This window comes from Phyllostomus discolor, chromosome 8, assembly GCF_004126475.2.
Source record: "Phyllostomus discolor isolate MPI-MPIP mPhyDis1 chromosome 8, mPhyDis1.pri.v3, whole genome shotgun sequence".
In the NCBI taxonomy this organism is placed as follows: domain Eukaryota; kingdom Metazoa; phylum Chordata; class Mammalia; order Chiroptera; family Phyllostomidae; genus Phyllostomus; species Phyllostomus discolor.
The window spans coordinates 67,993,824-68,017,748 of NC_040910.2; the positions used below are offsets into that span (position 1 = coordinate 67,993,824).

At 48.8% G+C, this 23,925-nt stretch overlaps 1 protein-coding gene across 2 annotated transcripts in view; it reads right to left on the reverse strand.

The window, feature by feature from the left end:
• The window catches only part of SHISA6 (shisa family member 6), a 277,777-nt gene extending 254,909 nt beyond the window's left edge, over nt 1-22,868 (reverse strand). For both annotated transcript variants that reach the window (XM_028534415.2, XM_028534414.2), the window contains exons 1-2: nt 22,776-22,868; nt 21,417-22,433 (exon numbers count right to left, since the gene is read on the reverse strand). In XM_028534415.2, the coding sequence (XP_028390216.1) occupies nt 21,417-22,051 (635 nt within the window). In that variant the 5' untranslated portion in view covers nt 22,052-22,433; nt 22,776-22,868. The remainder of the gene's footprint in view (nt 1-21,416; nt 22,434-22,775) is intronic.
• Nucleotides 22,869-23,925: the final 1,057 nt, after the last annotated feature.

The window sequence follows — 23,925 nt, forward strand, 5'->3', positions numbered from 1 at the left end:
GGCCCTCCGATGCATGGAGCCACAGCCCTCAGTCCCCAGCCACAGCTTCATCGGGGCTGGTCTTAGGAGGAACACAGGGTAGGGGTGGCCATGCCTGGGGGTATAGACACTAGAATGGAGTTATTATGGATTGTTTCTTTAATTCATTTCAATTGAGAAACTCTGAATCCTTTCAAAATATTGGCTTTGCCCAATTCCCCCTAAGCCCCACAGATATCTACAGCAGCTGGCCACTGCAGTGGAGGCTGATACTGTTGGCCTCAAATTCAGCAGCAGGTTACTAACATCAGAGCCACCAACCTCCCCATCAAACAATGCGCACCAAGTAGCATGTACTCAGTGCTGGTGACTCAAATGAGTAGAACCCACACCTCCTGCCATCAAAGAAAGGTGTGATTTAGCTGCAAAGATAATGTACAGATAAAAAGATAAACATCAGAATGCATGGATTGTGCCAACAGGGAGCACAACTGGAGCTCAGAGGAGAGAACAATTATAAACACAGGGAGGAAAATACTCAGGATGCAGGAGAGATGCGGAGATGCTGCAGTCCTCGCTGGAGTGGCCCACCCCTCTGCAGGAGGCCCAGCTACCCAGAGGGCAGCTGTTATTCAGTCAACAACCAAACCTGTATTTCCTGAACACTCAGCATGCATCTGTCCCTGCAGATAGAGATGAACAGGACCCAGTTCCTGCCATCTGAAGGCTCACAGTTAGGGGCAATCACTGACAACCTGATTTCAAGCTGGACCCACTTCCATGGTGTGGCACATGAGATAAGCAATGTTGAGAGAAAAGAGACACACTAGGATACTCTGAAAAGGCAAAGATGAGGGGCAAAGATGAGGGTCTCAAGAGATCACCATCTGGATATTGTCCTTCTAGGGCCAGGTACCTGGGTCTGAGGGAACCTGTTTTGCATGAGCTGGCACAGAACTCTTCTCTCTCCTAGGGGTGTCCCTGATGTGTGGGATGAGGCGGCAGGCCACCTGGCCCCTCCCAGCCAGCCCAGCCCACCCCAAGGCTCCATTCGTACCTGGATCCCAGCTCCCACATGACATCCCCTTGGAAAGTGACAACCCTGGCAGCTTACAAACATGCCTGGGAGTGACTTGTTTCCTTCCATTTTGCTGCCTCCGACACACTGAACCTTCCTGGGAGAAGAGCATCACACTGGCAATCTTATCATTCAGTGGCATTTATACAGCAATTTCAGATTTTCCAAGTGCTTCCCCCTCACTGGCTTTCTTCCTTCAGCGGTACAGGGAGGAGCAGACTCATACCACCCCCCCATTCCCTGCAGGGGACCAATAGTGGGGAGAACACAGAAGCTCACTAGTTTGGTAAAGGGAGTTCAGGCAGACCTGTGGTCTGGGTCAGAGACCTGAGGTCAGGGCCTGGGAATAAGAACAAGGAATGGCCTTGACGGTCAAGAGATTCGGGTTCTCATCCCAGCTCCACCTCTGATGAGCTGTGAGTCTTTGGGCAGATCTGTTAATCTGTAAAAGTAAAATTTATTAAAGAGAACAAACAGGCTGACAGCTGTCAGAGGGAAGGGCAGTTAAGCGGCTACGTGAAAAAGATGAAGGGATTAGGCAAAAATATATAAACACACTTCATAGACACAGACAACAGCATGGTGATGACCAGAGGGACAGGGATGGGGGAAGATGTGGGTAAAGGGGGGCAAATGGTGATAGAAGGAGACTTAACATGGGGTGGTGCATACACAGTACAATATATGGAGGATGTATTATAGAAAAGTACAACTGAAACCTATTATTAACCATTGTTACATGAACAAAAATAAACAAATAAAATTAAATTTTAAACTTTCCCCCCTTATTAGCAAAACAAGGATTTATTTCACTAGCATGACCTCTAAGATGTCTTTTAATTTCAAAATGTGATAAATATTTTATTTTTAAAAGTATACATGTATGCAAGTTACCTGATTCCTCCATCCTCCTATTTATCAACTATACCTTCCTACCATGTCTATCAGAAGACAGTGAATAAAAAGTTAGAACAGAAATATGGACCAATGGACTATAATTGAGAGCCCTGAAATAAACCCATCTATACCTATGGGCAGCTGATTTTCCAAAGGGGTGTCAAGATCATTCAGCGGGGATAGGACAATTTCTTCAACAAATGATGCTTGCACAACTGCATATCAACAAGCAAAAGAATAAAGCTAGACTCTTAATTCACACCTTACATAAAAATTAACTCAAAACAGATCACAGATCTATATATTAGAGCTAAAACTGTAAACTCTTAGGAAAAATGGAAGTAAGTCTTCATGGCATAAATTTGGCAATGGTTTCTTAGCTACAACACCAAAAGCACAAACAACAAAAGAAAAAAATGATAAATTGGACTTCATCATAAAGTTTTCTGCATCAGAAAATGAACGATAACCCATAAAATGGGAGAAGATATTTGCAAATCATATTTCTGATGAGACATATCCAGAATACGTAAAGAACTCTTAAAATCCAACAATAATAAAACAATCCCATTTAAAAACAGACAAAGGATATAAACAGACATTTCTCTAAAGAGGTAACATGAAGAGCAGCTCAGCACCGTCAGTCACCAGGAAAATGTCCATGGAACCCACAATGAGATGCCCTCAGACCCGCTGAAACAGCTGTAAGCAGAGGTGGGCGAGGACGCAGAGAGGTCAGAGTCTTCATAGGCTGCTGGAGGGAACACGAGACAGTGCGGGCCCTTTGGCAACGAGTTGAGCAGATCCTCGAGATGTTAAACACAGAGGTACCGTATGGCCTAGCAATTCTACTCCTAGGTATACACCCAAGAGAGATAAAAACATACATCCCCATAAAAGTTGTACATCAAAGTTTATACCAGCATTGTTAATAATAGCCAAAAGGTGGGAACAACCTGCGTGTACCTCCTGATGAACGAGACACAAAGCGTGGTGTGTTCACACAATGGATTATTTATTGTTCGGCTTTTAAAAAGCAATGATGTACTGATGCACGCTATCACATGAATAAACTCTGAACGCATTGTGCATCATGCTAAGTGAAAAAATCCAGTCACAGAAGACCACATGTTAAATATTCCGTCTATGTAAAATGCCCACATTAGGCAGATCCATGGAGAGAGAAAGCAGGTTTGCATCCCCAGGCCTGGGGGAGGGGGAAATGGAGAAGGACTGCTACGAGGTGTAGGGTTTCTTTGAGGGGGAAGGTGAAAATGTTCAAGAATTAGGTAGTAGTGATAGGTACCTTGACAACTCTAAATGTACAAAAATCACTGAATTGTACAGTTTAAAGTTTAAGAGTAAATTTTATGGTAAGTGAATTATATATACACACACACACACACACACACACATATATATCAATAAAGCTAATATTATAAAACAAAGGTTTGTATTATTTTTCTTTCTTTTTCTTGTCTCCCAAGTTTGTCGGGACTCCTATGTACCTGGAGTGTGGGTTCCTGTGGTTGAGTCCACTGCTTTCAGTAGGCCAAGCCTGAACCTGCATCAGTCATCCTCCGTGTCAACCTTGGACATCAGCAATGTCCAACAGGAGAGCCCAGCACAGAGAATTGCATGGCCCCAGATGTTAGCAGTGGCAGGGGTGAAGAACCCTGACTTACATCAATATAGCACTAGATGAAGTGGGTCTCAGATGAGGGCTCAACACAGTCCAGTTAGACAGGGGCCTCCTGAGCAGCCCAAACGGAGACTGGAGGCAGGGCTGGGCTCTGCCACGCAGTGGAGTTCGGCACACTGAAATGGGGGTCCCAGAGGAAAGAGCCTGGGCTCTGGGCCGTCAGTGTGTCCTCAGGTCTCAACATCCTCCAAGGTTCATCCTTTGCCAGTGCCCTCTGACAACTGGAAAGGTGGCCCTAATCCCCAGACGGTATGTCCTTAGGAGTGACCCCCTCTGCTAGCCCCCTCCTCCACCCCTAAGCTCCCTGACCCCCCTCCTTGTTCCCATTCCTCTCCATCTTCCATCCTCTTCTCTCCAGGGAGCCTGATAAATATTATTCTAATTCTGAAATGTGCGATCCCAGTCTCACCTAATTAATTTGGATACGCCAGAGGAAATGGGTTAAGGCCTGAGCTACTTTCTAACCGCAGGAAAAAAAACTGGTCACTGAGGAACAGGGAACAGATTCTATAAAACAGCAGGTGGCAGCTTTCAGGTCTGAGAGGCACAGACTCCCTAAAGGAGAGGACAGAGACAGACAGACAGACAGAGACAGAGAGAGACAGACAGAGGAAGGGGAGAGGAGGACAGAGGTGGACAGAGGTGGAGCCAAACAGATGAAAGAGAATGAGCACGGCAGAGAGAGCTCAGGGACCAGGGAGTGAGACAGAGACTGAGGGTGGGGGGGCACAGAATCAAAGGGACAGAGAGAAGTAGGTAGAAGGAGTGAGAGACAAAATGAGTAATAGTCTCAGAGAAATTCAGAGAAACAAAGTGATTCAGAAGGCGAGAGACACTGGGGGAAAGAGAACTGGAGGGAGAAAGACAGAGGGGGGCAAGGGAGGACTTGAGGACAGGTTCTCTGCCCCCCACGGCTCAGTGTCCTGCCCGTTCCCATCTCTCCTCCCCCAGTGCCACTTTGGCTGCAATACCTACATGCATTTTTATTTAAAATAAAAAACCTCTTTCTGCCTGAATTATCTGGATAACTGCCTCATTCTCAGCTCCCTTCCGCACGTGGATCCCTTGGCTGGCTTGTGTTGGTGTGTGGTGGGCCAGGGAAAGTAAATTAACTGGGCGGCAAACCTGAGCAAGGAGAGCAGTCATTCTGATCCTTCAGGCCAGGAAACATCCGTGACCTTCAGTACATCTGTACACTAACCATCTGCATGATTGAGGTGGCTACCTTCCATTTGGATAGCACTTAGTTCCTACATAGGTTCATCTTCCTTATCCACTGTGATGCTCTTACTAACCCTGTGACCTTTGTAGCTACTGATCCTCACCTCCATTTTTACCAAGAAACTGAGGCTCAGACTAGCCCCAGGACTGAGGCTAGTCCTAGCCCCAGGACTAGGCCATGACGGAACAGGAATCTGAGCCCAGGCTTGTGGCTTGAGCCTGGGTGTCCTGCTCACCAGGACTACCTCTCACATACATCACACTCTGCTGTGAGCCCACAGCTTGAACAGAGCCTCCCGGTCTCTCTACCTGGTCCTGCTAATTTAGCACATGCTAGTTAATTTGGAAACATGGTGAAACAATTAGTAAATGAGTGATTCAGGTCAAAGCCAATTATTTATTTGCCTGAAACTTTGGTTGAGGTTGTCAGTGGTCCCAAGGAAATGGAAGTGTACTTGAATTTCCTGCACGTTGAGTTGTCCCAACACCAGGGACCAAGCCCGATCAACATTTTGATGTGCTGCCACCTGCATTCAAGACATGAAATCTTTCTGAAAATAGCACATGATTCCCCTTAACAACAGGAAAATAAACAAAACCTTGTTCATAATTTTGTTTCACAGCCTTGCCTGCTTGGGAAATTGAAGGCTATCACTCATTAAGCAGTTACTATGTGTCAGAAACTATATGTCAGTTACTATATATGCTAAACTCTTACTTGTATATGATAGAACTCCCACAACAACCTTTTATGGCAGGTGCTGCATTTTACTCCTGAGAAAAACTAAGGTTTTGAGAAATTTGCTATCTTCCCCAAAGTTACACAACTAGTAAATGGTAAATTGAGATTTCAAACATAGGTAGGTTAAACTATGGAGGCTGGCTCATACCACTGAATTATCCATCCATTCATCCATCCATCCATCCACGCACCCACCCACCCACCCATTGGTCTAACAGTCCATCACTTAATCACATTTGTTTTTCTCCTACTATATCCCTGCAATGGTTTCTGAACACATGGTTTCAGAGTGTGCAATCTGCAGTGGAAAAATCTACCCAGACAGAACCCAGCTGCCTCCAACTGTCCAGGTCTACTCATTTCAGTGAGTTATCGACAACAACAGCTTTGAAAGTTTTTACATGGTTCTACCAGGCAACATTTTTGTCCAATGAAATTCTGGGTAAAACACCAATACACTTCACTACACTCTTGCTCTGCATGAAACCAGAGTGAGGAGTCCTGCTTTACCAAGCTTTTTGCCCTCTCTAGCCAGTAATCCATAGGCTTCACAGAGACTCCAAGCTTAAAACAAATGTAGCAAAAAGGTGCCCTCTCCCCTCCAAAAAAAGAAAAAGAAAAAGAAAAACAAAACCTTGAGCCCTGACCAGTGTGGCTCAGTTGGTTGGGCGTCAGTCCGCAAAGCAAAAGGTGCAATCCCCAGTCAGGGCACGTACTTGAGTTGCAGGTTTGGTCCCTATTTGGGGCATGTATGAGAGGCAGCTGATCGATGTTTTTCTCTCACATCAGTGTTTCTCTCCCTCTCTTTCTCCTTCTGCTCCCTTCTCTCTAAAAACAATAAGTAAAATCTTAAAAAAAAACAACCTTGGAATTTTTTGTTACAATTTTCATTCAGTGATCAAATGGTGAAACTTAGGTTCCTCACATTAAGTTGGGAAACTGGGGATCCCTAGTTCATCTGCTAAGCTTTTTGATCTGAACTAAATGCTTTCCATGGGGACCCCGCAAATATCACTGGTCACTAAAGAGGAATGAATGGAAACCAGCTCCTTGACTGCAATGTTAGGATTTCTGAGCCATTTGAATAACACGGAAGGGAGAAAGTGAGTCCAGCTACTATTCAGTCAGTTTTCCGGTCCCAAGGGCAAGGCAAGCTGGTTCCCTTAGACCTCTAATCATGCACTTTCTCTTCATCTGGAGTAGGAAGCAATTTATGTTGTTGGATAGGTATGATAGAAGGCCAGATAGACAAACTCCCTGGATACGCAATCCTGGTTCATGTTCCTATTCTTAAGGACTAATGAGAACACTCTTGTTTTTGAAGAATTGTCTAAAAGCATTCCTGTCTAATTAAGTTGAGTACACTGAATAGACATTTTTTAAAAGAATGCAAGGTTTTTCCATGAGTAGCCACCAGTCTAACTTTTAGTTCTCTTCACTGAGAAAATTAAGTGAAGTGCAGACAATCTAGGAAATGAGGCTATTCATATGAAAACTGCAGGATAAGCCATGGAAGGTTGTATTTTTTCCTTTAAGTAAATCTCTCATAGACAGCTACTTCATCTGGCTTTCTAAAAAGTAGAGTGTAGACATCCTCTTCCAGTTAAATAAACGTTGGTTGTGTGAGTCCCAGGAACTGAGTTTCCACTTGACATTGACACTGACACCCAGGGAACTACGAGCGTCCTCTGAAACCTCATCCTCATACTTCTCTACTGGGCAGTCAGGGGCCTTTTATTCTCTGAAATATGCACCCCAGACAAGAGAAGTGAATATATTTTTAATAAACATGGCCCAAGGAGAATGGGTTAATTTAGTTCTCCTTATTCCTGGTTCTCTCGCGGTCCACTTGAAAGACACAGCTGCCGGCTTTGTGTGCGCATAAGACCGCTCTCTTCGCAGACAGGCTCCGAAGGGATGGAGTGCTCTCTTTGTTGTGGTAACAATGTTTGTGCATCTGCACTGAGCTGTTCTGCAGGTCTGAGTTGTGCCCGCACAATTGGAATTCATCGTGGCCAATAAACATCACGGAACTCAGCAAGCAAAAGCGCAGCTTGCCTGCTTTGTTTTTCACGCAAGCAGAGCTAGTCACTCCATTCTGATGGGCGCCTGTCCTGGCCTGTCGCTCTGTGCCAGCCACAACCCAGGCAGGGTGGATGTGGTCCCCTGGGGCCCCACTCATCCCCAATAGCATCATTTCCACACACTACATTCCTTGACTCATCAATCATAGGAAAATTCACCCATGCCTGGGAAATTGGGTCACATCAACAAGAAGTGCAGACTTTTCAGAAATATTTGGATTGTTTGTCTGAGAATGAATTAAAGATCTGGATGTGTCCAGTGCAGCTCCCACTCAGAGCTAAGGAAACAAAGATGCTACCAAGATTTGTTCTAGCACTTCGGCAGCCAGGTGATGGATGAGTTAATAAATGTACCTGCTGCTGCTGTTATTGTTGTTACTGTTGGTGTCATCTTCTTGATTTGCTCTGGGCATGGACCTAAATCTATGGGTGAGGCAAAATGAAGTGGTATAGCCTAGTGGTTAAACATGTGAGTTCTGAAGCCAGAGTGCCTAGGTCAGAACGCCAGCCCCTTGGATACAGTGTTCATCGTTAGCTAGCTACTTAAGTAATTTCTGCTTCTGTTTCCTCATTGAAAAAACAAGGCCAAAATAATAAGGCCAAGAATAATGTCTACCTCTTAGGGTTATTATGGAGATTAAATGAGTTAATATCTGTAGAGCACTTGGAACAGAATGTGGTACCTAGTAAGCACTATGTAAGTATTTCATTAATTAAATACATCCAAATACAATCTCCCAGTGCCTACAGAGGCTCAGCCTATAAGACCAAAACAAAAGCACAGGTGGAAAAGGGGAAGTCTTGGAGGACTGTCTCAACAATACCAGATGGCAAAACTCTTGGCATGGAGAGTGAGCTGCCACATGGCATGGCTGGGGCCATGGGTCATCCTGGAAGGGACTAGTCACACCCGTATTTCCTACTCAGGCCCAAGGATGCGAATGTATCTGGTCACACACAAGTTTTTCCTGCACCTTCAACTTGGACTTTGTGAGCCAAATGCAAGGAAAGTGTCTGTTTGCTCCTTTCTGCAAGGCTGTCACAAATTATGCTTCCAAGAATGTGCAAGGATGCCTCAAGATAAAGTCCCAGTGAAAAGCAAAGGGATTCACATCATGAGTAAAACAAATCAGGATTTTATTGGGGCATAAAAGGGCAAATGGATCAAATTGGCCAGGGCAACATTTTCTGCAAAGAATTCGGTTATTTTTTGTTCATTCTTCCCACCTCCCTTTTGCTTTCTTTTCTTTCTTCCTTTTTTTTCTTCCTTCCTTTCTTAAAAAAATTATAAACAGCATTGTAATTTCCAAGCTCAAGTACCTTCGTATCACTGCAACCATCAGAAGGGTGGAATGTATGAGGAAAGACCACCCCAAATCCTCTCCATTTTGATTAAGTCATTCATTCACTCAGTCATCGCTACTGAGCGCCCACTTTGTGCCAGGCACTGCTCTAGTCACTACACCACAGGAATGAACAAAATAGGCAAACACACTTGTCCCCTCGACATCGTGGTGGAGGAGATGGATTGGTGCCTATGGTTGGAGACCGGCCAATTTCCCCCCAAATAATATTTAGATGTTTAAATTGTGTTTAAATGACTGAGACCCACATGTTGCTTTGCTAGGTCTTTCTCAAGAGCTGCATAAGCTAGCAAAGGGAGAGGAGTCAAAGTGCTTTCCATAAGGGACCCAGATACTATAGAAGTGCATCCTGTCATACCCTGCAGTAGGTGTGACGCTGTCCCCTGAATCCAGAAAGGGGGGTTGGAAACAGTAATGCAGGAGCAGGCTCCTCAAGCAGCACAGGAAACTGAGGAAGACAGAACTCAGTGTCCCCTTATGCCCCAGAGACAGAGCAAGTGGTGCTAACTCTGTTCCCAGGCTGCTAACCTCTTCTGCCCAGCTGGTCATTCCATGAGGAGAGAAGGAAGTGAGCCCTCACTGGGGGGCTGTGGCATAATCTGTAACAAAATTCTCAGAGCCAAAAGGGAGTGAGTTTCTGGACAAAAGAAAAGGAACAAGAAAAGGGGAAAATTAGCAGGAGCCCCTGAGAGGAATTAAAAAGGGAATGTGAAGCAGCCTAGAGTCAAGCATCACCAATCAGCAGAAATGGGGGCAGGCTAATCCCAATCAATGAAACAGACATGGAAATTACAGAACACTTTAAAGGAAATGCATTTTTACTGCTTCCTGAGCCATTGCAGGATTACAAAACAAAACAAAACACCTGATCTTTGGAGAGCTACTCTATTGAACAGATAAGAATGATTTGTAATTAGCAGACCAATTGTCTATGGAGGAGCCTACTTGAAAAAAAACCTGTCCTTCTGAATGCTGTACGTGCCCTGCACAATCCTTGCAGTCTTGTCTGAGCCATTAATCTCTTCATCACAGCTTTTTATCAGAGAGAGAAAAGGAAAACAACTTTGCCCAGGTCCAAGGTGCAGAAATTTTGAATGTGCAGTGTCCAAGCTGATGCAGTTACAGCAGGACAAGTAAGTTCAAGAAGGAGACCTGAGGGAGAGAGGAAGGGGACACACTCAACAGAAGTGAGCAAGAATCAAAAGAAGGACAGATGGAGACAGAAGCAACACTGGTCAAAGACACTGAAAGGAACAAGAAGAAACATTTTAATGATGCGACTTGAGAGAGAGAAAGAGAAGTGACTGATCTCTTAAAACTTCCTGGATTCTCTTTGCAAATGCTTGGAGGTGGGGAGGAGGGGCTGGCACAGGGGTGGGTGAGATTGGCTGCTGATTATCTACGAACAGAAAAGCTGTGTGAGTTCCCACAGCATGAAGAGCCTTCTAGGCCAATGGGACAACAATCCCTGGAAAACTCAGGCAAATTTCTTAGGATGCAGTAAAAAGTCAGGGAGGGCCAACTGCTAGTCCAACACGGAGGCTGGAATCCTGTTCTTTTGCATGTCCTAGAGCAGCCCAGTGCCTGGGCTGGGCCTCAGGCCCTGTCCTCTCAGGCAGGTGGGTTAACGTGGCTCTTTCATGCTCAGCAAAGCTGCCTGGAAATCAGCGTTCCCTACTGATGGGATCTGAGACTGATCCTGGGACTGGAGAAGAAAAGCTGTCCTGGCAACTTCTTTGCTATTATGGAGCCAGCCTCCTCCCTGCCGACCTGTATTCCCAGGAGCTCCAAAGGCTCTGCCACACACTCTCAGAAATCACTCAAAATGAACAGCCACACCTCCTGCCCAGGCACTCCCTCTCCGGGTCCAGATCCGTCCTTGGAGCAGCAGACCCCAGAGAAGAGTGAACGGGTGACTATGGATGGAAAGCATACCTCCCAGAAGAGGACACTTGGCTAAGGCAATCACAAATATGTCCAGAGGACAGATGTCCCAAGTAATGAGACTTTAATGTCGGAGCTAATGGGAACACGAGACCAAATGCCAAAAAAAAAAAAAAAAAGGAATAATGAGAGTGTTTGGGAAGCCTGCAGAAAGCAGCGACTCTTCTCCCAAACGCTGCTGGGGAGCAGGGCCAAGGCTGTAGTCACCAAGCCTGGTCAGAACTCAGGTGCCAGGAGTCTTGAGATGGGGAACAGTTGCTTTTCACAAGGAAGATCTAGGGTCCTCCTGCCCTTTGACTAGGAGGGGAATGAGCCAGGGTCACGGCTGAAAACAGTGCACAGAAGCCCACGATCCTGGGGAGAGCCAAGGAAACAGCCACTTAAGTTGGATAAGCACGCTGGTCAGGGCCCTTGCCCTGGAGCCCCACCCCTGACCATGATAATCGGAGCTTGAGAGTGGATCCCAGGGCTCATGGGGTTTCCAGGGGTACCTTCCTCTTCATGTGCCTTTCAGGACAGAGGGCTTGAGGGCACAAGAAACAGAACGAGCAAGGAATTGGGAAGCAGGGCAAAGAGAATCAAGACAGGAAAAGAACAGAGCTAGAGCAGGAAGCAGAAATGAACTGGCTGAAATTCTGTGTCTTGTGTGCACAGTGCTAGATGTTATAAGAGGGGTGGGGCGAGTGTGATAAATGGAGCCGTTTGTGAGCTGTACATCACAGTAATAAAACTGGCAATGGCCCAAGGTCCACCCTCGCCCAACACATGGTTTTCTCTAGCTCCCCTATTACGTTCGGGAGCTAGGGCTCATCCAGAATTGCCCTGGGCTCTTTAAATACTGTAAAAGATTTTTATGTTTGGGTTTTTTTTTCCTCAATCAAAATCAAGATGTTTCATTTTGATTTTGGCTTTTATATTTTCTTTGTATCGCCTTTACTATTCTCAGCCAATATCTATTCTTGAAAAAGAGCCCTTAGGCCACCCAGGGCCCCTTGGTGCCCAGCATGCAGTGTGAGTGAGGTCATCAGCCCAGTTCTGAGGCACCTCATCAGAAGGCCATTTGTCTTCCAGTCCCTTATGGTGACAACCTGTCCCAGGGCACAAGCAGGTGGGTCTTTGCTTTCTCAAGTAATCTGAGTATCGCTGACAATTTACATCCAGGCAGATGAGAGCTAGCTGTCCTACTGGCCCCCCAAGGAAATGGAGACCAGCCATGTACTTGCTGTATGACGTTTAACAAGACACTAAGCCTCTTTGAGTTGATTTCCTAATCTGTTAAATGAGCACCTACACTTAGAGGGTGACAGAAGAATGCAATAAGACACCACCAGTCAAGTGCTTAGCAGGGTGCCAGTATGGAGCAAGCTCTGGAGAATGGGAGCACTCCTAAGTGCTTCCCTCCCTGCTACACCCCACCCTCGCCCTACACATGGTTTTCTCTAGCTCCCCTATTACGTTCGGGAGCTAGGGCTCATCCAGAATTGCCCTGGGCTCTTTAAATACTGTAAAAGATTTTTATGTTTGGGTTTTTTTTCCTCAATCAAAATCAAGATGTTTCATTTTGATTTTGGCTTTTATATTTTCTTTGTTGAGTCCTCACCTAACTGAAAGCTCACATTCTCCTCAACACTGGCTTTCTGGGGTTGCAGGGTGATGAGTTTGTGTAAGCTCTTGGCAGATGCTTACTTTCACCTGAGCAGAGGCAAAGGGGCTCCCCAGTCACAGAACAGCCCTGACCCCTCCCAGCATGGCCAGGAGTGCCCTTTGAGGGCTCAGTAGGGTCAGAGGCTCTCTCCTAGCCCGTGCAGTGGTAGTGACACCTGTTCCCAGCTCCATCCCACCCACTAACCCTGACGCAGAGGAAGGAACACCATCCCACTCATAGCAGCACAGCCTGCTGCTCCAGCTGCAAAGAGGAGCTAGTACTGGCAATAACATCTGCACCTGGAGGCCCCACATCACCTGCCCCAAAACTCAGCTCTCCCACCCATGCTCCATTGCTGTGATCAATGTCATCAAATGAAGGAACTTTTGGGAGAGCCTGGGGAGGCACCATCAATACACATTTGGGATCTACTTGCAATGCCCCCTGGGAGCCCATCTTCCTGTGTTTGCCAACATTTTTACTTCATCAATGGCTGCCTGGCCCAAGTGGTAACCTCATCTGAATGCCAAATTGCAGAGGCAATGGCATTTAAATGGACATAAGAGGGAGCTTGGAGAATGCCCAGCTCTGACCCCACACCTGGCCACATGCATCCCAGAGAAATTGGGTCCCTTTACCCTCAGAATCACATTAGGAATCTAAATTGAGCTCTCTGTCCATTGTCTCATGCAGGAATGTGGGGCATTCTCTCTTTTTGTTCCCCACCCTTTCTGGGCAGTTATTTGAGCTGTTTTCTGCACATTCATCTCTTTTCTTTTCCCCTCTTCCAATTTCTCCACTGTCGGCCCCAACAGTGACACAGCACGAAGCTGATTTCCTTCAGGCCAGTCAGTAGTTATGCTTCCACAAGAGAAGTGGCCCCTCCAAGGGGTCCCCATGGAGAGCCAAGCCCTGGTCTGCAGGACTGCCGTTCATTACGGAAACGCCTCCTCCGGGCACCTGCCTTTGGAGACAGCTGTCGCAGCTCCTAGGAGAGCAGGTCTCATTACTGGAGGCACTCTTTATTTCTGATGAATAACCAGCCGATCACCTATTTCATTCATTGGCCTCAGCCCCACGACTTATTGCTGCTTACAAGAATCAAATCTACCCTGAGAGGATAAAAATATGCTACCATTACACAGAGTCACAATGACGTGCTGTGGGCTCTGAAAGCACTTCCAAGAGAGGAACGGTGGCAACATTTTCCTGGGAAGCGTCAGTGTGCAGCCTCCCAAGGTGACTGCTCAGAAGAAAGACACATTAGGATTCGTATGCCCTGGTTCTTTCAAAGGGAGAATCAGGCACACTGCAGGCAAAGGCCTCAAAATGCATGCCACAGAGATTAATTTCACGTAACAATAGGACCCAAATGTCCAGCTTCCTTAGCCATCCTGCCAGTAACTTCTCTGGACCCCTCACCCTATATTCACCTGCGCCCTGAGCTGTCCAGGCCCAGAGCTGAGAAAGGGCAGGACTGGCCCAAGTGGATGCACGTCTGTGGCTCAAAATGCTGTCTTAGACATGCCGGGGCCATCCTGGAGGACAAGCCTGAAATCATCCACACGCAGGCCCACAGGATGCCTGGAGGTAGCTGGTGTCTGGAAAGCTGACACTCAGTGCTCTGGTGAGTCTCAGTATTCTCACCCATCTCTGGGCGGAGGCAGGGAGGGGGAGGGGGAGAAGGGAAAAGGGGGAGAGATGGGGAGAGAGAGACAGAGGGAGAAAGAGAAAATGCATGTGCATTCACAAACCCAATTTTAATTAAGATTTCTATTTCTGCTCACGGTTGTATTCAGTGACACGCTGACAGGGTTCACAACTCTTTGGCTTGTGCCATGTCTTCCGTCCTCAATGGTCTGTATTATCAGATCTGATGATGCTTAGATCGGGCTATTAGCCTTTTAAAAAGATAAATAGAAAAACTGCAAAAAGGCCAGGTAAGATGAACGGAAATCATTTTATTGGATGGAAGACCTAAATGAGGGAAGGCTGAAAAATGTAGGAAAGCTGTCACTCACATCTCTAATCTGCAAGTTGTTTCATTATGACTAAGAAATATGTATGTGAAGTAAAGCAGAATAGGTTTGCCCTGGGCAAGATGAGGCTGTGCAGTACCGTGGGAGGAATGCTGGCCCCTGGCTTCTTCTAGACTGGGCTCACTCACCACGAGCTGGGAAACATTGACATCGGAATCCAGCCTCTCCGCACTTTAGTTGTCTCACTTATAGAAATAGGAAGTTAGGTTAAGTGACAACTACAATAAAAATTCTATGCTCCTATGTTCATAGTGGTGTTATCTACAACAGTCAAGATCTGGAAGTAGCCCAAGTACCCATCAGCAGATGAATGGATAAAAAAGATGTGGTTCATCTACACGATGAAATACTATGTGGCTGTAAAAAAAGAAGGAAATCTTACCATCTGTGGCAGCATGATGGACCTGGAGACTATTATGCTAAGTGAACTAAGCCAGTCAGAGAAAGAAAAATACCATATGATCTCACTCTATGGGAAATCAAATGAACAAAATAAACTGATGAATAAAAGAAAACCAGAGGCATGGATACATGGAACAGACGGACAGATCTCAGAGGGGAGAGGGGTGGGGGAGACTGGAAGAAATTAGCCAAAGAACATATATGCATGCGGGCGTAGCCCATGGACACAGACAGCAATGTGGTAAAGGCCAAAGGAGAGGCTGGGTGGAGGGGGACAGAGGGGGAGGTAATGGAGGACGTCTGTAATAGTGTCAACAATAAAAAACAAAGTTCTATGATTTGTAATGGATGACAAGAGAAGAGTGCTCCTTTGCCTTTTCAGAACATTCTGCTTTTACTTCTAGAGAAGACAGAGAAGAGAAATAAGAATAACTGTAACATACAAGGTTAGCAATCTGTCCTGAATGGCTTTGAAATGAGCCTGCTCTTGAGGGGCTGAGACCCTCTGGGGGTTTGCTGGTCAACTCTTCCACCAACCTCTCTCTCCTCCCTGCAATATCTGCAAAAGAAGATGCTAGGCATATGAGGTCACAAATGTGACTCAGGGAAATATAATGGCTTTGAGTTTCCCAAGAGAGGAAAAAGAGAGAAAAAAATCACAGCAGAAGGCATTTTACAAGTGAACTGAACCTAGTCCCTAGTAGAGTCTGTCGGAGTCCCTCTCTCCATCACCAGTCGCAGGCATCTTCTACACCCAAAAGTTCAAGCCGTAATTCTGTGGTTCCACAAGATACATATTGTCAAGGGATATAACAAAAATTATAAGACAATGCACTTGAATTAACCACAATTTCAAAAACAGATCACCCAGGACTCACAATGGGGAGAGTGTGGCAGGGAAGAAGAGAGGTAACAGCCAGTAGCCAGTAGCTGGGCATTAGTTCCAACAAGTGGCCGAGGTTCTCGCCAACCACAGAAAAGAAGCCAGAAAGTTAAGATGTAAAGGCAATCCTGCCAGGCCCTGAGAAATCAGGCAGTGAAACCAGAAGAAGGAAGCTTCTTTTGGTGTGGCTCCCTTCTTTTCCGGATCCATAGGCATGTCTGGCTGGGGCCAGTGAATAAGCCGCTTTCTATCAGCTCACTTTTTCAGCTGTCTTAACCACTGCTTCCCACACAATTGATCTGAATCGACTGCACAGTCAATCTGATTTCTCATTAAAATAGATTGAAAAGAATGCACTGGACTTTTTCTCTGCCCGTGCCTTGGCAGCCTGGAACTATAGGTAACCTCTTGGTATCTTAGCAGCGGGTTCCTTCAAATGCATGTGCTCTGAGTCTGGGGTAGGAAAGAGGGACAAAGATGTATATGTTCTGGGCGTGGGGTCGGGTGGGAGAGGACATAAAGACAGCAAGTAACATACCAGGGAGAACTGCCACATCCAGGAATTTTTGAAAAGTATTTGCATTGCTGACCTGCTGAATCAAGAATGAACCCTGCTAGTCTCCTGTGTCCAAGATAAGAAACATCCACTTTACAGTTTGCAACATATCTTGCCCGCAGTACGTGAGCAGGGCACCTCTGCTGAACAAACACACATGCATGTAGCTGCAGGTGCGTCAGAGATGGAGCACAGCCTCTGAGCAACAGCATCCACATCTCACCTGATTCCCTTCCTACTTCTACTACTGCCACTACTTTCTGTTCTCCTGGTATCCTTTCCTAACCATTCCTCCATATGCCTTCTTAAAGTTTCCACAATTTCACTGTTTTTCCTACATGCTTTTTTTCCTACCTTTTTTTTTACTGAAAGAAAATGGAAAACATGCAAGACAAAGACCTTCAGCCAAGGCAAGATGGTTTTGTTCTTCCTTCCAACTGCTATATTTGAAGCAAAAAAAACAAGCTGACTCTGTTCAGAGGAATTCATTCTAATGAGCCCATGGTGCTTCAACAAATGGAGGGTTTGGAGTGATCTGACAATTCATTGCCCAAGAACCCAAGAAGAGAACTCACTAAATCAGTCAGCAAAGTGGTCCCACAGTCATGTAGCCTGTGAGGAAAAAACAGAGCTTCGGATTTGTAATTACTTTCTAGAGGCAGAAAAAGTCAAAGTGCTCCCTGATTCCTCTAGAAATAAGCAGAGGAAGCCAAAGAGGAAGGACCCTCCTGCCAACTATAGGAGTCACCTCTTAGTACTTTTTTCCTTTTGTCTAAAACCATCTACCTACTGTTTTTTCTCCACAGCCTCAAGCAATTCTCCACCACCACCCCAAATTCCTCCGTCCCCCCACCCCATCACTGTTGCAGGGCAGCTCCGACCAACAGTATCTAAAGCATCCTAACAGCTTCCTGACCCATCTGGTAATTAGCCATTTCTTAAAAAACCACACAGTTCCTCCCTTAGAATGATTCTCATCTCCAAGATACTAATGAATCAACTCGGGGAGAGAAGCGGGCAACAGGTTTGAATGTGAAACAGCTCCTATGGAATGAATGTCAAAAGAAAGCCAGGCTCCTGGCGCATTTCCTGAGCAGAACCCCTGCCCTTGGAAAACACCAACAGCCCCTCACTGAACACACAGTCCCAGGGAAGCACTGCAGAAGCTGCTCATAAAATGGAAATCAGTGGATGCCTGGTGAGGTGGTTCAGTGGGTTAGAGCGCTGTCTCCAATACACCAAGGTTGCAGGTTCAGACCCTTGTCAGGGTGCATGTAAGAAGCAACCAATGAATGTATCAATAAGTGGAACAAGGAAATGTCTCTCTTTCTCTCTCTCTCCCTCCCTCCCTCCCTCCCTCATCCCTCTCTCAAATCAATAAAAAAATGCTTTAAAAAAGGCTTTAAAATCAGTGGATGCCCGTGGCCCAGCAGCTAGAGCCCCAACCAGGGCAGGTGAAAAGGGGAAGGTGAGGCAGGGATCCTGGTGGGAAAAGGGGTTTTGATTGGGAAAGGCAGGTCCCCGTGTTTCTCCGGGTGTGGCTGGCTCTCCAGGTCCAGAGCGTGGGTTCCTCTGCCCATCTCTGTCTCCTCCCTGCTCAGCACGAGTGTGCCCATCTGTTAGAATCACCAGAGAGCTGATAGAGGGTCCGGCAGAGGTAACACCTGCTGGTCGGTAGGGTAATGATATGGGTATAATAATTGTTGTTATTTGAACATGTCACCTTAAATATTATATGACGTGCTTGAGTGTGATATTGTTATGTTACAGAATTACATGCTTATGATTTTGAAACAAGAGTTTCTAATAAAAAGAGGGTACTATTTGTGCCAGACCCTGTAGTTTTTTCCCCCTACAGACAGGATGGCAACATCTAATCACTTCTGGAAAAGTCTAAATCGGTTCTTTCCTGAAGGAACAGGAGAAGTGAAAGGAAGACCTACACCTAAGGAATGCATGGGCACTGTAGAGGTGCAGAGTGGGGGGTTGTGGGGGGTGGGCGCCAGCCAGGCTGGGAACCCAAGACGAGGCAGATGGTTGGTCCTGGGGCAGCATCTTCATTTTCACCCCTTCCAATACTCCCACCAATGTCCCTTTCATTGAGGCAGGTGTCCTCACTCAGCCCCTGCTTGCCCAGCTACCATCTTCAGAGAGAATCACACACAAATAAGCTCCTTGCCTTTTTAGAAAGGAAATGTCTTTGGTGAACTATTTCAAGGACTATGTAACCAAGTGCACGCCCCTCTTTCCCAACTGCCCTCTGAAGAATACGCTTTCTCTCTTATCCCCCATTCTCCTCAGGGAAAACTCATTATGGTGCAAATATTTACCTCTTTCTCCATCACTCTCTCCCGTTTCCTACCCCAATTCCCCAAGACATTCTGTACATATTGCTCCCCAAAATAGCAAGCAGTGACCTGTGAAGTGTGAGCAAAGTGAGATGAGCATGGTAACCTGCACCCCCATGAGTCAGTGAGCAGCTCCCTGAAATGCGCACACTCACCCTGACATGCCTGGGAGGAAGTTGCCAGGAGATGCTGTGTGCCTGACTTACCCAAAACTAAAAGATAAGTTCCCCCCACCTGCCCAAGGTCAGTCATGAAGTGTTCTAGATGGCTTTTTCCCTCATGCTGTCTCCCTCCCCCGACTCTGACACAGAGATGGGCATTGTCCCCTACCCAACAAGCACCAATATGTGGTTTCCAAAGCACTGATCAGGCGAGACTGCAGCTGCTGGGGAGGTGCTGTGAACTGAATAAAATCAGGAGTTGAATTTGAGGGAGAAGCATCCCATATTTACATAATGGTCCAAGGGCTGAAATTCATCTCCATTCCCATAGTTCCCTCTCTTTCTGGACCCCAGAGAAAAAGTGCTCCCAATGGCATCATCACTGAGCTATACACCTATATACCCAAGTGCAGGGTGGGGAGATCAGTGGTTTAAGGAGGGGAGAAGACACCAGGAGGAACCGTGACATCTCCAGAGTCACAAGCCAGAAGAACCCAGGCCAAGGCCAATATCCAAATGCCATCAGTATCCTTCTAGGTGATGATGAATAAACTCAGTAGGAGGTGGCAAGGTCAGGCCAGGGGGCAACTCTCTCTGAGAGAGCAGAGAACACCAGCTCAAAGAAAGGTTTGTGGGAATCAACCAGAAGGCCATAGCCAGGGTGGACAGTGTGATGATAAGAGGCCAGGACCACAGAAGGTGAAGGAGACAGCCCTCTGGGGCTGAGAGCAGAAACGGAGGGATGGTAAGGACCAGGTATATCTGCATGCCCACAGGCAGCTCCTTCTCTGCATTCCAAGGTGAGCAAACAGAATTCTTCATCAGACAAGACCTGAAGAAGGGAACGTCTTGTCCTTATTTTGCTGTCCATCCTCTCTGCTGTCCTTATTTTGCTGTTCATCCTATCTGCCATGTGCATTTGAGAACCTGCTCTGACCACAGACCATTTGTCACAATTCCTCCATCAGCTCCCAGGACTAGTCCAGTCACAGACTTACTTCCTGAGAAATAGGATGGGCCTGGGATGGAGGGCAGTGGCTCCTTCCAGTGATGATAAATGAGGACCATCCACAGGACTCCTGGAAGCATCCTAATTCCAACACCTGTGCTTGTCAGTATTGAAGTAGCCACACTTTGAGGACTTGACTCAATTAGACCTGCCAGAGAGTATCATCTTGTCTCGGCATCCCCAGTGTCAAGGGGGAAAAATTATGCCCAGAAATTTCTATCTGCCCCTCTTCATCAAGGTACAGGTGACTAATGCCCACAGCAATGAGGGAAGAAGGTTCTCAGGACAAAAGGAGAGCAAGCAGAGTGCAAAGATGAGTTAAAGGTCTATGGTTTGGGGGTGGGGCACTGCTAGGCAAACTCAGAAGCAGGACTGGTTTGAGAGGTGGTCCTGGTTATTGGGGCAGTGCACACCTCCTGTGTCAGAAATGGAGGAATTCCCTAGGGCAGCGTTTGTTCCCTGAAAGGACTCTGTTCAACCACGTCCAGCCATTCATCATCACAAGGGGACTGGAAGCAAACCTAAGTTTACATCCCCTGGGTGCTTGGTTCCTTGCGTTGTAAAAAGAGGCCAGTTTCCTGTTCTCTGGGCTTTGGGGCAGGAGGCAGTGAGGGTGAAACCATGGACTACCTACATATTTTGAGTCTTGGTATACGTTTTGGTAGGAGGCAGCCCCCACCACCTCCCTAGTGTAAGGAGTGAAAGATGCCCAGCAGGTTTAGCACAGCAAGAAGTGTTAACTCAGAGTTCTGCCTACAGGGTTTAAAAGAACAAGTCCTCTGGGCTCAGCACGGAAGATAAGCAGCCCACTCGGCAGGATGTGTGGAGACACCATCTGCCCCTGGTCAACATGGAAAGGATAAATCTTTATTCCTTCTTCCCCCAGGAGGCATCCTTTGTATAGTGATCCCATTTCGAACACCATCCAGTTTACACTAAATCAGTTGGTACTCTTTTCAGTAAGGTTCCAACCATTGGCCAATTCCCTTTATTGAAGACGATGCTACAGTTTAACTCAGAAAACCAAATGTACTAAGAGCCTCCACCAAAGTGCCCACGTGCCCTAAAAACTAAACCCTGGACCCCCATCCAGGAATACAGAATTTGTAAAATTCTTATACTCAAACTTCATGGACTCCACCAATCCTTACTTTAGAAACCCCCCTACAACCCCAAGCGTGTGTTCCCAGTTCCGAAGAAATGGAGAGGAGGGTGCAAGAGACGCTGATTTACTGCATGTCAAAGAAGCAAGGGTGCAACTGACTTGACAGAGTGAGGGGAGTCGTGGCGATGCCAAGAGTGAAGAGGACAAGGAGAGCGTCTTGAGAGGGGTTGAGGCTACGGGAGCCTGGGGGCTCTCACCTGTGGATGTTCATCTCCCGCGGAGGGCGGTGGGCCTTGTCATAGGAGACCTTGGCGAAGACGCCGGCCACGATGACGAAGGCGATCACCCCGCAGGTGATGTAGACGGTGAAGTTGGTCTTGTCCTTCTCCGGGTCATACTTGTTCTCGGGCCCCGGCGACACCACCTTGGTGCTGGGCGTCTGCACCCACACCGGGCTCTGGTAGTTGTTGCACTGGCGCTGGTCCAGCTTCTCATGGCGCTTCTTGCAGCAGAAGCGGTAGTAGCAGGTGCCGCAGCAGTACAGGTAGCCGCTCTCGCTGTTGTTACACGCGAACTCCTTGTCGTACTGGCCGCTCACGTCGTAGTAGCCCCAGCACGTCTCATAGGTGACGGCCGCGCTGGCCGCCGCCACCGCCGCCGAGGGCTGTTCCCGCCGGCTCCCCGCCTCCGGGCCGCCGGACGCCCGGGCGGTGCCGTTCAGCTCGCGGCCGCCGCGGGCCAGGGCGCCCCCGGGACGCCGGCCCCCGACGGCAGCTGCTCCGGCGCTCAGGGTCCGGTTGGCGGCGCGGCCGCGGGCGGCGCGGGCGCCGGGCAGCAGATCCAGGGACTCCAGCGAGAGCAGCAGCAGCAGCAGGAGGCGCCGCGGCGCCATGGCGGGGCCGGGCGGGAGGGCGCGGGTAAGCTTCCACGGCAGGCCGCTCCCCCGGCCGGCGAGCTCCGAGGGCGGCCGCGCGGGCCGGACTGGCGGCGCGGGGCAGTCAGTGGCACCGGAGCGACAGCGCCATCGAGGCGCGAGCGGCAGCAGCGGCGACGGGGGCGCGCCGTGCGCACAGACCGCACAGACCGGCCCGGCACGGGCTGCTCTGCTCCTCTCACGCAGCGTGCCGGCTCTGCGCTCCCCCTGCGGGCTCGGCGCGCCTCCCGGGAAGCCCCATCCCCCGCCGGCAGCGGCACAGCCCGGCGCTCGGCTTGGCTTAGGCAGGACCCGAAGCGCAGCTCCGGGAGGCGGCGGCGTGGTCCCGTCCGAGCAGGTCCTGCGGGACAAGAAAGGGAGCCGGTCACGGGGTGGAGAGACCGGTGCTCCGGAGGCGGGAGGAGAGCAGCGAACTGGGGAGGGAGCGCGCAGTCCTCGAGGGGCGAGGCTCAGGCCAGGAGGGGTGCAGAGCCCGCTCCCAAGACGGGTCTCCTCGGCCCGGCGCACTAGCCACCGAGGGCGCACGAGCCGCCCCACCGAGCGCTGCTCCGCTGCCGGAGCCCCAGACCGCCCGCCCCTCAGCGCGCTCCCGCCGCAGGCTGGCTCTCTGGGACGGAACCGGCTGCGGCTGGGGTCAGGTGGCAGGTTCGGGGAGCGCGGCGGCTGGACCTCACTCACTCACCATGCCCGGCTGTGACTGCAGAGGCGGCGGCCAGGCGGGAGCGCAGCGACCGCAGCGAGCGAGTCGGGAGCCACCAGCCACCGGCTCCCCGCCTGCACTGGTGCCGGAGCGTATTCGAGAGGAGCGAAGGAGACACACGCACTCACACTCCCGCACACACCGGAGCGCTGCGAGGGGATGGGGGGAGGGCAGCCGCTCACTGCCGCCCACGTTTACACGCGCGGGCGCCCGGGGCGGGGGGTGGGGGAGCTCCTCTTTGCTTCTTCCCCCTCGCGGTACTTGAAGCTCCGCATCACCAAAGCCCAGGACACCCGTTAATCAACAAGGCGAACCAGGCAGGCAAAGAGAGAGAGCCGGGAGTAGGGCGAGAGTGTAGCCTCTGTGGCTGGCCCGCGAAGGACCAAACCTTCCATTCCTGCGCCAGGTCCAGCCCTGGCGGCGGGTGCCACCCTACCGGCAGCGAGCTGCCAGAGATGGAGTTGGGGTTTCTGCAAGCCTTTGCCACTCCCTAGCGGCGACGCTTGCTGAGGAGAGATGAAGTCAAACCCATTGCTACAGGTTCCTAAACTGAGGCCAGGGTTCGGGTGGCTTGTGTGAGTTACGGAGATACCAGTGAGCAGGGCCTGCACTCTCTTCCCCTTGGGCACTCTGCTTCCTGCCCCGCCTCTAGCATGCACAGAGGCACTAGACAGCCCTAGCGCTGGGTGGCCCCTCTTATTCCCTCTTCCCAGGACTCCCTCCCCACCCCCCACCTCCCAGCATTGGGCAGAGTTAGAAAAGCTGTCTGAGTCGCTAAGACTCTGCTGTAGCCGGCAGGATTCCGGGTGAGGGGCTGCAGAGGGTGGGCTCTTCCTGTATGGTTGCTGATCTGGTCTGTGGAGTGAGGCCCAGGTCTAGCTCTCAAAGTCATGAGGCCATCCTAAGAGAGAGTCACAGTTATCCTTTTTGGTGTGTGCGGGTGGAGAAGGTGAGGAAATAAGAACAAAACGTAGTGACCACTGTCCAGATCCTGCCTGCCTGTCCTGGCCTTGTGTGCAAGGTCCAGAGGGCTCAGGCTGAAGGCAGAGAGCAGGTTGTGAGAGTGTGGGGCTTAGAAATTGTCCTCAAGTTTGCCCATTCAATCCCATTCATTTGTGACCCCAACCAAGGA